Source organism: Pelodiscus sinensis, chromosome 10 (genome assembly GCF_052426305.1).
Source record: "Pelodiscus sinensis isolate ZL-2025 chromosome 10, ASM5242630v1, whole genome shotgun sequence".
Taxonomy (NCBI): Eukaryota; Metazoa; Chordata; order Testudines; family Trionychidae; genus Pelodiscus; species Pelodiscus sinensis.
In genome coordinates, this window is record NC_143061.1 from 16,095,540 (window position 1) to 16,109,407 (window position 13,868).

General features: G+C 39.5%; 1 protein-coding gene across 6 annotated transcripts in view; it reads right to left on the reverse strand.

The window, feature by feature from the left end:
• The window catches only part of FNDC3B (fibronectin type III domain containing 3B), a 392,858-nt gene that overhangs the window by 286,170 nt on the left and 92,820 nt on the right, over positions 1–13,868 (reverse strand). For all 6 annotated transcript variants that reach the window (XM_075937961.2, XM_075937956.2, XM_075937959.2 and 3 more), the window contains exon 3: positions 12,613–12,688. In XM_075937961.2, the coding sequence (XP_075794076.2) occupies positions 12,613–12,688 (76 nt within the window). The remainder of the gene's footprint in view (positions 1–12,612; positions 12,689–13,868) is intronic.

Genomic DNA, 13,868 nt, shown 5'->3' on the forward strand with positions numbered 1-13,868 from the left:
ATATTGAACAATTACACTGTAAACTGCTTTAAGACAGATATTTCAGAGATTTAAATTCTACAAATATTTTTCCATATGATTTTTTCTTCAATATTTTGAAAATGTCTTCATATGCGTTCATGTTTTTCCTGCACTTGCCAGTTTTCATTCTTTTTTGTTTCTATGTTATGATCAATTGGGTAGTAGGGACAAATGAGATGAAAGACCCAGGTATGACTGAAGATAGGAATCAAAATATCACAGCATATCTTCAAGGTACTGTGTAAGGAAAGCTATCCCAGAATAGGATATGGTAGCTTAAACAGAAGATTCTAAAATCCTTAGAAAGCAATACAAAAATGTATTTCATTTAGATAACTCATTCTCTATTACAAAAATACAGCTGCCGAATGGACAATGTAAATAAAAGCTTTCAGATTGCCCAAATGGGAGATGTAAAAATGGAAATGTCATATATTAATTACATCAAATCAATGTGTTATTGAAACAGCTCACCCAATTCAAACTGATTAAGTACAATACAACATACAACAGGTGATGCTTCCTAATTTGCACATTGGTTAAAGATGAATATGTTCCATTGACAAACTTATCTAAAGCCTTCACAGAGCGTGCGGCAGCTCAGAAAGCAGAAATGAACAGTTTCACTTCCACATAGAACTATACAGTCATGAACTGACTTAACCGATACCTCTTTATTGCATGCAAAACATAGGGCCTTCACCACTGCCATTCATCTTTGGTGGTCTCTTGCTGTAGCCTTAGGTTCTTCCTATGTCATTTTAATGACTTTCAGTTCTGCTTCTGCTGTGCGTTTCCAAGTTGTCCTTGGTCTAGCTTGTTGCCTCTTGGCCTAGGGATTCCAGTCTCATCATGCCTGTCTTGTTTATCTTGTTCTCTTTTTTCTAGCCATGTGCGTCCTGGCCATCTCCGTATTCCTTCCCTAATTTCCTGTTCTATTAATTTCTGTTTCATGCTCCTTCAAAGACACTCATTTTTTTCCTGGCCACCTGATGTTAAGGATTTGTCTCCAACAGCTGTTTATTTAAAAAAATAGTTTATATAGTAAAGTCTTAATAAGTTTCCAAGATACAGCACCATACAGTACTTTTACAATACAGTATTCAAAGTTTAGTTGCAGGGGCAAGATTTCTTGTTTCTTCAGAGTTGTGAAAGTATGCCTGGTTTTCACTGTTCTGGCTTTCACTATTCCAGCTTTAATGACTTCATCTGTTCCACCTGTTTTGTTGCTAAACTATCGGAAGAGATGGATCTCTTCTGTGTCATGCCCAGAAAGCATTATAGATATTCCTTGTGGTGTGCTGATTCTCATAGTTTTTGTTCGCTCAGTGTAGATTTTCTACCTTACTATCCATGCACAGGTCTGAAAATTTATTTTAGCTGCATATCTCCATGTTGTCTTCATAGTAGAAGTCTTTTCTAGTGCCTGCATGAAAAGTCCATTGGTTGTTCTGTGGTCTCATTACAAGCTCTTACTGGTAAAAAAGGGGACATAAAAGGCATCCTTGCCTGACATCAATAGCTGATCTTCATTGCATAGCCAGTTCTCTATTATGTCTTGGTGCCTCATATTTTCATAGAAGCTCTGAATGATATTCTCAAATTTCTGGTGGATTCCACAATGGTGTAGCTGGGTCCATAAAACTATTCTGTCCAATGTATAGACTTTTTGAAAATTTAGGAAAATGACGAATAGTGGTAACTGCCATTTAATTGATATATAGGGTTACTATGTAGTCTATGCATGACTTCCCCTGCCTGAGCGTTGTATGGTCTTGGGTCCTTAAATCTACTGCTTTCTTTAGTTTGTTTCATATAAAGTATAAGTATTTAACTATGGAAGAACATGAACTGAATCCCTGTCTAGTTTTTACATTGACTGAGGTTTCCTTTCATTGGCAGCTATAACGTATGGGAAATGGTCATAAAGTGGCTCCATTTAGTACACAGTGTGGTAGAAAAGAAAGTCACACCAATGTAGTGGGCAGTAACTTCTGTCCTCGGAATTAGGAACATATTCATCTTCAGAACCACAATCTACTGTGTTTTAAATTACTAATGACAGGAAAACACAAACAAAACAAAACAAAGGCACCTCAAACTAGGGATGTAAAAGTGTAGTCAGTTAACCGATAAGCAAAAGCTTATCTCTTAATGCTATAGACTACACACATTTCCCTTGTTCCCGCCCCGGCCACCAATACATTTTGTATCAGGCTGGCCAGCAGCCTGGCTCAATCCCAGCTTGCACTGGGTTCAGGACCTACCCCTGCTGCAGCTCTGCATATAAAGTGTAATAGGAGCCGGGCAGGCGGGCAGCCCATCTCAGTTCCAGCTTGCACTGGGTCTGGGAGCTCAGGACCCTGCCCCAGACAGGGGCTGATGCTGCCCCACACTGCTGCCTCTGAAACAGAGGCAGCAGCCCAGGGCAACCGGTTCACAAGGGAAGCTGGTTTTTAAACTGGTTTCCCTCACAGACCTGCTCTCGCCTGGTACCCCACGCTGCTGCTTCTGATTCAAAGGCAGCAGCATAAAGTTGCAGAGGGGCTTCTTGGGAGTAGGACCGGAGTGCACTGTCTATCAGCTCCACCCTCGGGGACTACAGAATAGTTGAGTAACCAATAAGAATTCATGAGGTTAACTGACTATTCAGTTCACTAATATTTAACATCTCTCTCTCTCAAACAATATGCAATTAAACAACAGTCTCTTAATACTCTCTCAGCTGAGCAGGCTAGTATTTTGTGAATCTGGTGCAAAAGGTAACAAACATGTTTTAGAATGTTTCCTCTCTCAAAAAAATCACTGATATTTAATGACAATCCTCTAAATTTTTGCCATCTCAAAATTATAGTTATATAATTACTTTAATGAAAAATTCTACCATGAAATAGACTCCCCTTCTTCCCCCACAATATTCTTTGAGGATGGAAAAATAAACAGGAGCTGTGATCAATAATTTTAGAAGGCATCTGGGTCAGTATTTTAACAAGAGGATCAGACATTTTAAATACCATAACCATTATTCTGTTTAAAGTCTCAGTTTTCACACATTAATCAATAAGACAATACTACTAAGAAACAAACATTCTTCCTACAATTTAAGCTTTGATCACAAAGTCAAAGTCAAAACTGGAGACATTTCACATGTTCTCCTATCAAGGCATTGGATTTTTTTTTTACTCTAGCACTATGTTTTTAAGAACTGAGATTTTCAAAAGATGGGACCAATGTATAACAGTTACACAGTCGAGACTCCAATAGTCCATAAACTGACCTTTAAATTCATGAAGAGAGTGACAACTGACAACGTTGAAGTGGATGGGTATAAAATCTTTTAAAAGTGACTTAACAAGTGTTTTGAATTTAAAGTTAGTGTATACCAAGTCAGGGGTCAAAAGAAGACAGGTCCAACACTGCCATCAGGTTTCACACTGAGGGCTAGAAAAGTGAAATGTAAAGAACAAAGTTCTTCAACAAAAATATAAAGAATGTTCCAGTCCTGCTAAATCTTTGCTAATGGGATTACTTATGTGACTATGGATCAGTCACAAAAGGAAGATTTTGCAAGATTCAGATCGGGGGGGGTGGGGGGAAGATGTGGAGGGGGGAGGCTGAGACAGTTACCCAACTTTAAATGTACCTAGGGAATCTCCCACACTGAATACAAATCCAATTAGGTTAAAAAAAAATACCCAGATACTTTCCAGGATTATAATGAAAGAGCCAGGAAAAGGGGAAAAATCATTTAAAAACAGCTCAAACTCTATACAATCATTGGCTTGTTGAATAGGTTCCGACATCACTATTGTGTGATTGATACAGAGAAACTTCTCATGTCAGGGGATATGTAAAAAATGTCAGGATAACATGTCAAAAATGACATGTCAGGATAGTAAAAAAAATATAGATTTATATGTAAGCTCCTTGGTCCAAATCCAGCCAAGTTCAGTAATCATTGCTATCTGATTATTCAGTGTCTCAGAAAGAACATAAAACAGTGGATTCCATGAGCGTATATATGTTACATCACATACTCATCCTAATAAGCATCTTTGTAGGTAAATTCAGGAGCACCTCTATGCTAAATACTCTCAGATCTAGCTTTGTGATACAGACCGTTCTCCTACTCAAATAAACCCTCAGCCTACCTCTCTAATATCTTCTCACAAATATCTGGTGTCAGCTCAAGCTAAGCATGGCTAAAACAGAGCTCTTCATCTTCTCTCACACGCCTTCCCCCACCTTCTTTCTTGATCAAAGTGGACCCCACCACCATCCTGCTTCTCACTCAAACCTGTAACTGGGTGTCATCCTCAGATATCACGCATCCAGACTATGCCTAAAACTTGCAGATTCCTTCCACATAATGTCGCCAGATATTTTTTCCCCAGTCCATCCATACAGCTAATTCTCATCCAGGCTGTTGCATCAGACATAAATGACTCATTTTCTCTTCCAAGACCTTTCACCGTCAATCCCTCCCATGCCTATCGTCCCTCATTCACTAGTGAAACGTTGACGTCTACCTCCAATCATTCCATAATGCCAGGATCCATCACTCACTTGTTACATTTTCAAACAAAATCCTTTGGGCTCTCTCATGCTGCTGCCACTCACACTCAAGAGGTGCCCCCAGAAACATCTGCAAAGCTACCTCATTATCCTCCTTCAAATCCCTCCTCTGCCAGGATGCTTACACAAAACTTGACAGGCTGCTGATACCTATCATCCTGATCAGATTATCTCCTTGTTTCTATGTACTCCATCTGGGCGTACCCAGCTATTGGCTCTTCTTTTATAGTAAGACTGTAAACTTTTGGGGCATGGATCATCTTTTCTTTCCCCTCTTTGTATGGCACCTAACCCAATGATCCATGGATGAGGCTCTTACACACTGTGGAAGGGGTTTCCAACATTTTTACAACCAAGATCACATTTTGAATTTAAGGACAACCCAGAATCTACCCTACCCTTTCCACGAGGCTCCACGCTATCTTCCCCATCCTCCGTTGCTAACTCTTGCCAACCCTCACTCACTTTGACCGGGCTGGGACAGGGGGGTTTTCCAAGAGGGGATGAAGACTCTGGACTGGGGCCAAAGGTTTTGCAGTCTGGGATGGGGCGCCAGGACCAGGAGGTTGGGATGCAGAAGGGAATGTAAGCTCTAGGAGGGAGTATGGGTGCAGGAGGGGGCTCTGGGATGGGGCAGAAGATGCTGACTCTGAGGAGGATCAAGGACAGAGCAGGGTTTAGGAGGGGGATTGGGGTGCTGGCTCTGGGAGGAGGCTAGGGCTTGGGGTACAGGAAGGGGGTATGGAGTACTGGCTCCATCCGGGAGAGGCCAGAGGAGCAGCCTAACACTGGGCAGCACTTTGCATGGGCAGCTCCTGGTTGGCAGTGCAACAAGGCTAAGACAAGCTTCCTGCCTACCCCAGCCCCATGCTGCTCCCAGAAAGGAAGCAATGCACTTCTGTGGCCCCTGAGGGCAGGAGGCACAAGGCTCTGTGCCCTGTCCCTCTCTGCTGGCACTGCCCCCTCAGCTCCTATGGGCCACAGTTCCTCATTCCCGGCCAATGGGAGCTACGGGGCAGTGTTTGCAGGTAGGAGCAGCATGCCAAGACCCCCATTCCTCTATCCCAGGGCTACTGAACACGAGGTCCATGGCTACATGCGGCCCACAGCCTGTTTGTTTGCAGTCTGAGGGTGGGAGCCAAAACAAAAAAGTAGTTCATATAACGGTCTTCTGTTGATATGCATTTTAGTAGTTAAATTCCTGGACTGTCATTGCTCTTAAAAATGCTGTCACATGGGTGGAAATTGGGCAAATATTGCATTTTATTACTATCAGCAGAACTGACTCAAATGGGGCCTGCGTGTCGTATAGTCTTGTCTTAATCTTTGCATTCATGCCCATCAGTGCGAACAAAGCTATTTGTATATATTTGCATGCACATGCAACCACACTAAAGTTGTGGCCCTCAGTATGTGCTGTGAGTATCACTGTGGCCCCTGGGGCTTCCAAAGATGAGTAGCCCTGCTCTACGCACACACGGACGGACAGACGGACGGATGGACAGACTGCATTGACGGCTTCCAGGAACAATGTGGGGCCAGGATCAACAGAAGGCAAGTCTACCTTAGCAACAGCTCCACTGCACCACCAGAAATCACAACCGACAAAGAGTCCCCAGGATCGACCAGTCAACCGCAATCTATCACTTGGTGAGCACTGCACAATGGTAATACTTCTATGAATAATCCTAAATTTAGATTCAGCAGTATAAAGAGTAGTGTAAAAGGTTTGTCCTATAAGGTTTATGTAACAGTATCTATACATAAATGTGTGTGTTTCTTTAGTATTTTCAGGACAAAACTCCCCATCTCCAAAGCCAAACGGTATGAAATATAACATTTTAAAAAATATACTGATTTAAAAACTTATTTTAACAGAAAATGCAGATAAGTGTTAAATGGCAACCAAGCACTATTAGCTCAAACACAATAGAAACAAATTACTGAGAACACCAAGAGGCTCCAAATGACATTCATTTTTAATGTCTGGGATGTGTATATAACAGTTTGAACAAGAAAAATGTTAAGTATTATAATTAGACCAAAGAGAAAAAATGCAAAATACCAAGCAGTACAAAGTGTTGTGTCTCAAATAAAGAATTGCTTAGCTTTATTAGCCTGTTAATTCTCATGTAGGTCCTTCCCTTATCACACAGCATGTTGATCACAAATCTTAACAAGTGGTTTCAGACTACTCACCTCAAAAATGCTGTAGATACACTACATTCACTTGTATTATCAAACTAATTAATCTAACAGGTGTTCCCATATAAAATATAAATAGGCACATCTGAAACAAACAAGGAACTGCAGTAGAGAGAAACTGAAGATCAACAAATAACTGTTTTTAATTAAAATTTTTAAAACTGATTTTTAAACATCATGAATCACAAGCAATTGGTACAATTCATCTAATTTTATTTCTTATAATCAGGGCTTGACAAATAATGCAATCTACTCGCCCATTGCAAGTAGATTGCAACCTGGAAGAGCTGGGTTTGGGCGATCTGCTCATGCGCTGATCGCCGGACAGCGCGGCTGGCGAGCGGGGCTTGCCGCAGTTCGGCGAGCCCTGATTATAATTAATTTCAGTTATGGAAAAAGTGATGCAATCAACTGATTGTGATTTACTACTCAATTAGAAAAGCAATGCATTTAGGACTAACCCCTTAATTGATGTAGTTCCACTGACTTTAAAACAACTATTCTGATTTACACAAGCTGAGACTCTTGACCTCCTTTTTAAGTTCAATTGTCCAAATTCCCATTGCCTCTAGAAATCTGGAGGATCCATTACCTCTAGAGATCTGGAGGATCACTACCTAGTTTAAGGCACAAGCAAAAATAATTTTTGTGGTCCTACTCCAATCTATTCATTCATATAATAAAATAGCTATACAAGTTAGTCTAATTGATTGGATGGGAATCCATACTGTAATTCAGAGTTCAATAGTGCTAGTACTGCTGCTTAGGGAAACTTTTGTAATGCCTAGCTCAAATCACTAGTTCCTTACTTCCGAAAGCATTAACTCTAGGCAAACAAAAAAACCTAGGCCTCCAGATGATTTAATTAACATGGCTCACATATGCATGATTACTAATGCTATCTTTCCCAGACCATGGCTGCATTACAGGCAGTAACATTTTAATGGGAGTGAACTCTGCCTGAATAATTTCGGTCATGTACACTATTAAACACAAATGAGCTTTTCTTCAACATTAAGCATGAATATTTTCTTTACGAAAAATTATTACAGTGCCACTTGAAGGAAAATCCCACTTGACATTTACCTTTACATTTACATATGAATTGCAAGGAAACCTATGATGTAAAAAAGCTGGAGTATAGGACAGGAACTTCTTCAGAATCTATCATTTCTTTCGAGGATCTTTCTTCAAAATGCTGAAGCCAAAGAGTTGGTTACATAGTTTTGTAATAATTCACTGTAATTGACTTAAACACCAAAATTGGTACTTTTACTTGGCACATGAAGATAGTGACTCCATTACCCCTATATACATGTAGGGGCATCAGTGACAGAAGATGATAGTGTTCTGTATAGATTTTAAAATACCGCTCAAATACAGAATTAACAAACCCTACAGAACTGCCAATATACTGCCATGCTATTTTGGAAATTCTACTTGACGATCAGTATACTGAGATTGCTAAGAAACATGAGGCAATCAAAACATTTTAAAATGCATGTATGTATGCACCAAATATTGGTGAAAATGTCTATTAACTATAATTGTTATGCTAGGTCCCTTAAATGGTCTAAAATATTTACCTTTAAAACTTGGAGATAAAAAATCCAATCCAAAATCCAATTTTGCTAGACAATTCTTATGTCCTAGAGAAAATGTATGCTTTTCTTATTCATCCTCAACTTTTTTAGTACTTTAGTGTTATAAAAGCATGGTTTTCAGAACAGAGATCTTCCAAACCTATAATAAATATTATGATATATATTTCCTCTATCAGCTCTATTGTAAATTGGTTTTTTTGTATACTTTTGTTAAAATGACAATAGTCATAAGAAAATTTTCTTATATTAATTTGAGTGTCTGCATAAATTACTCCATACACCTCTAAATGAGCTGATGACAAATTCTTTAGAAACAATATAGCTTCTATAGCATACTGTATTTCTCCTCCATTCTTTATCATTGTAAGACTGGTAAGAAATGAATAATTGGACATGGGCGAGGCCTCATTTCTTGGGAGATCAGGATTAGGAAGGTAGATGGGTCATCGGGCTATAAATAGAAAGTTTATAAGAAGAAGCACTCAATGAACCAATTTCAATAAACAAGATAACAAAGGAGAAAATAAGCCTGGAACATAAAATTAAGTAAAAAGTAAGTCATGCCTGCCCAATGAGTGCTGTACAGAGATTGGTTTCTACAAAGTGGCCATGCCAGCCCCCAAAATGTAATGCAATGTGTCAATGATAATAAAATAATGAGGGTAAGTAACAATCAACATGGATTTGTAAAAAATAAATTATGTCAAACCAACCTAATAGCTTTCTTTGACAGAATAACAAACTTTGTGGATACAGGGGAAGTGGTAGATGTGGTATATCTTGTAATTGATAAATATCGCATGATTTTCTCATTAATAAACTGTACAAATACAACCTAGCTGGAGCTATAAGAAGATGGGTGCATAACTGGTTGGATAACCTCTCTCAGAGAGTAGTTATCAATGGTTCACAATCATGCTGGGTGGGTTCCGCAGGGATCAGTTCTGGGTCTGGTTCTATTTAATATCTTCATCAATAATTTAGTTAAATGGAATAAGAGAGTATCTATATAAAGTCTGTGGAGAATATGAAGCTCGGAGAATTTGTAAGTGCTTTGGTAGACAAGGTTAACATTCAAAATGATCTAGACAAACTGGAGAAATGGTCTGAGATAAATAGGATAAAACTCAAGAAGGACAAATGCAAAGTAATTCACTTAGGAAGGAACAATCAGTTGCACACATACAAAAAGGGAAATGACTATCCAGGAATGATACCCTGGAAAGGAACATAGGGGTCATAATGACCCACAAGCTAAATATGGGTATGTCTACACTACCCCGCTAGTTCGAACTAGCGGGGTAATGTAGGCATACCGCACTTGCTAATGAAGCCCGGGATTTAAATTTCCCGGGCTTCATTAGCATAAGCGGGGAGCCGCCATTTTTAAATCCCCGCTGCTTCGAACCCCGTGTAGCGCGGCTACACGGGGCTCGAACTAGGTAGTTCGGACTAAGGTCCTATTCCGAACTACCGTTACTCCTCGTGAAACGAGGTGTACCGGTAGTTCGGAATAGGCACCCTAGTCTGAACTACCTAGTTCGAGCCCCGTGTAGCCGCGCTACACGGGGTTCGAAGCAGCGGGGATTTAAAAATGGCGGCTCCCCGCTTATGCTAATGAAGCCCGGGAAATTCAAATCCCGGGCTTCATTAGCAAGTGCGGTATGCATACATTACCCTCCTAGTTCGAACTAGGAGGGTAGTGTAGACATACCCTATGAGTCAATAGTGTAACACTGACACAAAAAAAAGCAAACATAATTCTGGGATGCTTTAGCAGGAGTGTTGTAAGCAAGACATGAGAAGTAATTCTTTTACTCTACTCTGCACTGGTTAGGCATTAAGTGGAATCATAGAATACTAGGACTGGAAGGGACCTCAAGAGGTCATCGAGTCCAGTCCCCTGCCCTCATGGCAGGACCAAATACTGTCTAGACCATCCCTTATAGATGTTTATCTAACCGACCCTTAAATATCTCCAGAGATGGAGATTCCACAACCTCCCTGGGCAATTTATTCCAGTGTTGACTACCCTGACAGTTAGAAACTTTTTCCTAATGTCCAACCTAAACCTCCCTTGCTGCAGTTTAAGCCCATTGCTTCTTCTTTTATCCTCAGAGACCAAGATGAACAAGTTTTCTCCCTCTTCCTTATGACACCCTTTTAGATACCTGAAAACTGCTATCATGTCCCCCCTTAATCTTCTCTTTTCTAAACTAAACAAACCCAATTCTTTCAGCCTTCCTACATATGTCATGTTCTCTAGACCTTTAATCATTCTTGTTGCTCTTCTCTGGACCCTCTCCAATTTCTCCACATCTTTCTTGAAATGTGGTGCCCAGAACTGGACACAATACTCCAGCTGAGGCCTAACTAGTGCAGAGTAGAGTGGAAGAATGACTTCTCGTGTCTTGCTCACAACACACCTGTTAATACATTCCAGAATCATGTTTGCTTTTTTTGCAACAGCATCACACTGCTGATTCATATTCAGCTTGTGGTCCACTATCACCCCTAAATCCCTATCTGCCGTACTCCCTCCTAGACAATCACTTCCCATTCTGTATATGTGAAACTGATTGTTCCTTCCTAAGTGGAGCACTTTGCATTTGTCTTTATTAAACTTCATCCTGTTTTTACCTCAGACCATTTCTCCAATTTGTCCAGATCATTTTGAATTATGACACTATCTTCCAGATTAGTTGCAGCCCCTCCCAGCTTGGTATCATCTGCAAAGGAATAATGTGTCCAGTTCTGTGCACAACATTTCAGGAAAGATGTGGACAAACTGGAAAAAGTCAAGAGAAGAACAAAAATAATTAAAGGTCTAGGAAAACATGACTTTTGAGGGAAGACTGAAATAACGGCGTTTGTTTAGTCTAGAAGAAAAGACTGAGAGGGGACATGATAACAACTTTCAGGTACCTAAAAGGGTGTTGCAAGGAGGAGATAGAAAATTAGTCTCCTTAACCTCTGATGATAGGACAAGAAATTTAAATTGCAGCAAAGGAAGTTTAGGACATTAGGAAAAACTTCCTAGCAGTCAGGGTGGTTAAACACTGGAATAAATTATCATAGGGAGATTGTGGTATCTCCATCACTGGAAATTTTAAAAAGTAGCTTGGCCCTGCCATGAATGGAGGTGACTGGACTTGAAGACCTCTTGCGGTTCCTTTCAGTTCTATGGCTTTCTGTGTATCAAGTAAAAGGCTTGCTGTGTCACTTCAGACATGTGCTGTCTATATCAACATTTATTCACACACACCACTTATACCCCCCTTCTTATGCTTCAGTCTGATCAATTCTATTTTTGGTCTATACCAAATAGAGAAAACTAAGGCTATGTTTACATAGCTTCCCTCGTCTGCAAAAGCCTATGCAAATGAAGCATGGATTAGCACACTGCCATGCTTCATTTGTATAATTAATAAGGAGCTGTTTTTGCGCAAAAACCCTTCTTGTGCAAGAGCCATTCTTCTTCATTTTTTCAGGAAGAACGGCTCTTGCGCAAGAAGGAGGTTTTGCGCAAAAAGGCACTGCGTAGACAGCACCTTTTTGCACAAAAACCTCTTGTGCAGAAATGGCTCCTTATTAATTATGCAACAGAAGCACAGCAATATGCTTCTCTGTGCTTCGATTGCATAGCCTTTTGCAGAAGAGGGAAGCTGTGTAGACGTAGCCTAAGTGATGGGGCAGGAGTCGAACTAAACGGGGAAATGAGTGGAAGAGGTCTTAGGGAAACCTGAATTATTTATTATTATTATTATTGTTACTATTAAAACAGATATTTCTATTGCTTTTAGGTTTTAAAAAAGCCTACTTTAAAAAGTTAAATGTTAGAGAATCATTTTTTTACCTAGCATCATCCATCAATATTTTCTGTATTTGTAAAGCTCTACCATTCATACTGAGACAGAGTTAAAACAAGTATCGAGAAATCCTGCAACAGAGTAATCCTATGTATCTTCCTACTCATAGCAGTAGATAGCACTATAGACACACTATTTCACACACTTGTCTGAGTTATCAATCCCTAATTTTTCACAAAATAAAATCAAGTAAATCTGTAGACTCGTGTACTACATTTTATTTCAAAAATGAAACAATGGTAGATGCAAAGAAAAAAAAAACATGGCTAACCCACTGAACCCATACATTTAGGAATGTTCCATTTTCAGAAAGCTATTTTTTTAAAAAAATCTCTTACCTTGAATGCACTGAAGTGTTCCATCCTCAGCCCTTATTGTAAAGGTTTCACCTGGATTAACTTGAACCAAAATGACCTGCCAAAATAACACATTCATTTCAATCTAATGCTCAAATTTCGTCTTGAGTATTCATTCAAAAAGTTGTATTACTTAAAGTTATACTCTAGACAAGATGTAAGGAGTAAAGCAGGCTGGATTCACCACAACATTGGGTAATAGCAGAATCCCAGAATTAGTAAAGAATTTTAGGGTTTTCATCTAAATCATTAAATTTACTCTGAAAATACCAATACTACCCAAAAGGACTGGAATGTGAAGATGAAAGTTGGAATTTTAGGTCCAAGATCTACAAATATTTAAGCAAATTATTATTTTATTGCACACAAGTACTGCCATCAAAGACACGTGGCTGTTACCTTGTTTATAGTTCAATAGATCAGTTCTTGCAGAACTGACACCTAATGGTGAGTGTTGCAAAATAGACTGAGAAACATATTTTGGAGCACATTCTTTTATTTCCATAGGAGCAAGAACTACCGTACTGGATCCAACATGAGGCCCATCTGATACTACAAGAGATTTTAGCCCTTTGTACTAGTTTTTACTGAAAAGCATCCAGGCATAACAGGATTGGGTACAGGAAAGTACATGAGCAAACAATTTACACTATTAAGAATAAATAATAAGCATTTTAGAATGAAAGGTTAGGGTTGGATCCAACGCCTGGCCTCCCATTGCTCAAGCCACCAGATAATGGGAATGTTATAGGGTTTAGAAAAGTATCCTAAGGCTTAAAACTCACTGTCCCTCTCTACTGTCTGTTTCAGAATGTGATGCATTTGTCTATTTTACTCATTTCCAGACACAAGTGTGGAAAAAAAGCTATTTTTGTAACGAGACTGTAAAAGAATGTTTACACGACATGACTTAGTAAGCAACAATATCCTGATCACAATGTGAGCCTGTCTGTGTTTATTTTAGTCAGCCTCTAACAAGAGTTGACCCTGATAGCACTCTATGTGCAGAACACTTGTTGACTTCTATGGAAATTCCATGCAGATTGGACCCTAAATCAGTACAATCATTCATAGTACCAGCATGGTTTTAAACTAATATACAATATGGGGGTCTGTTTACTAAGCATTGTGTGGCATTTGGTGTGCACAGTCTCCATTGATATCAGCAATACTCACAGGACTAAAACACTAGGTCATGTTTTGACAACTTACCAGTCAGGGTCTCATTTAAAGAAATG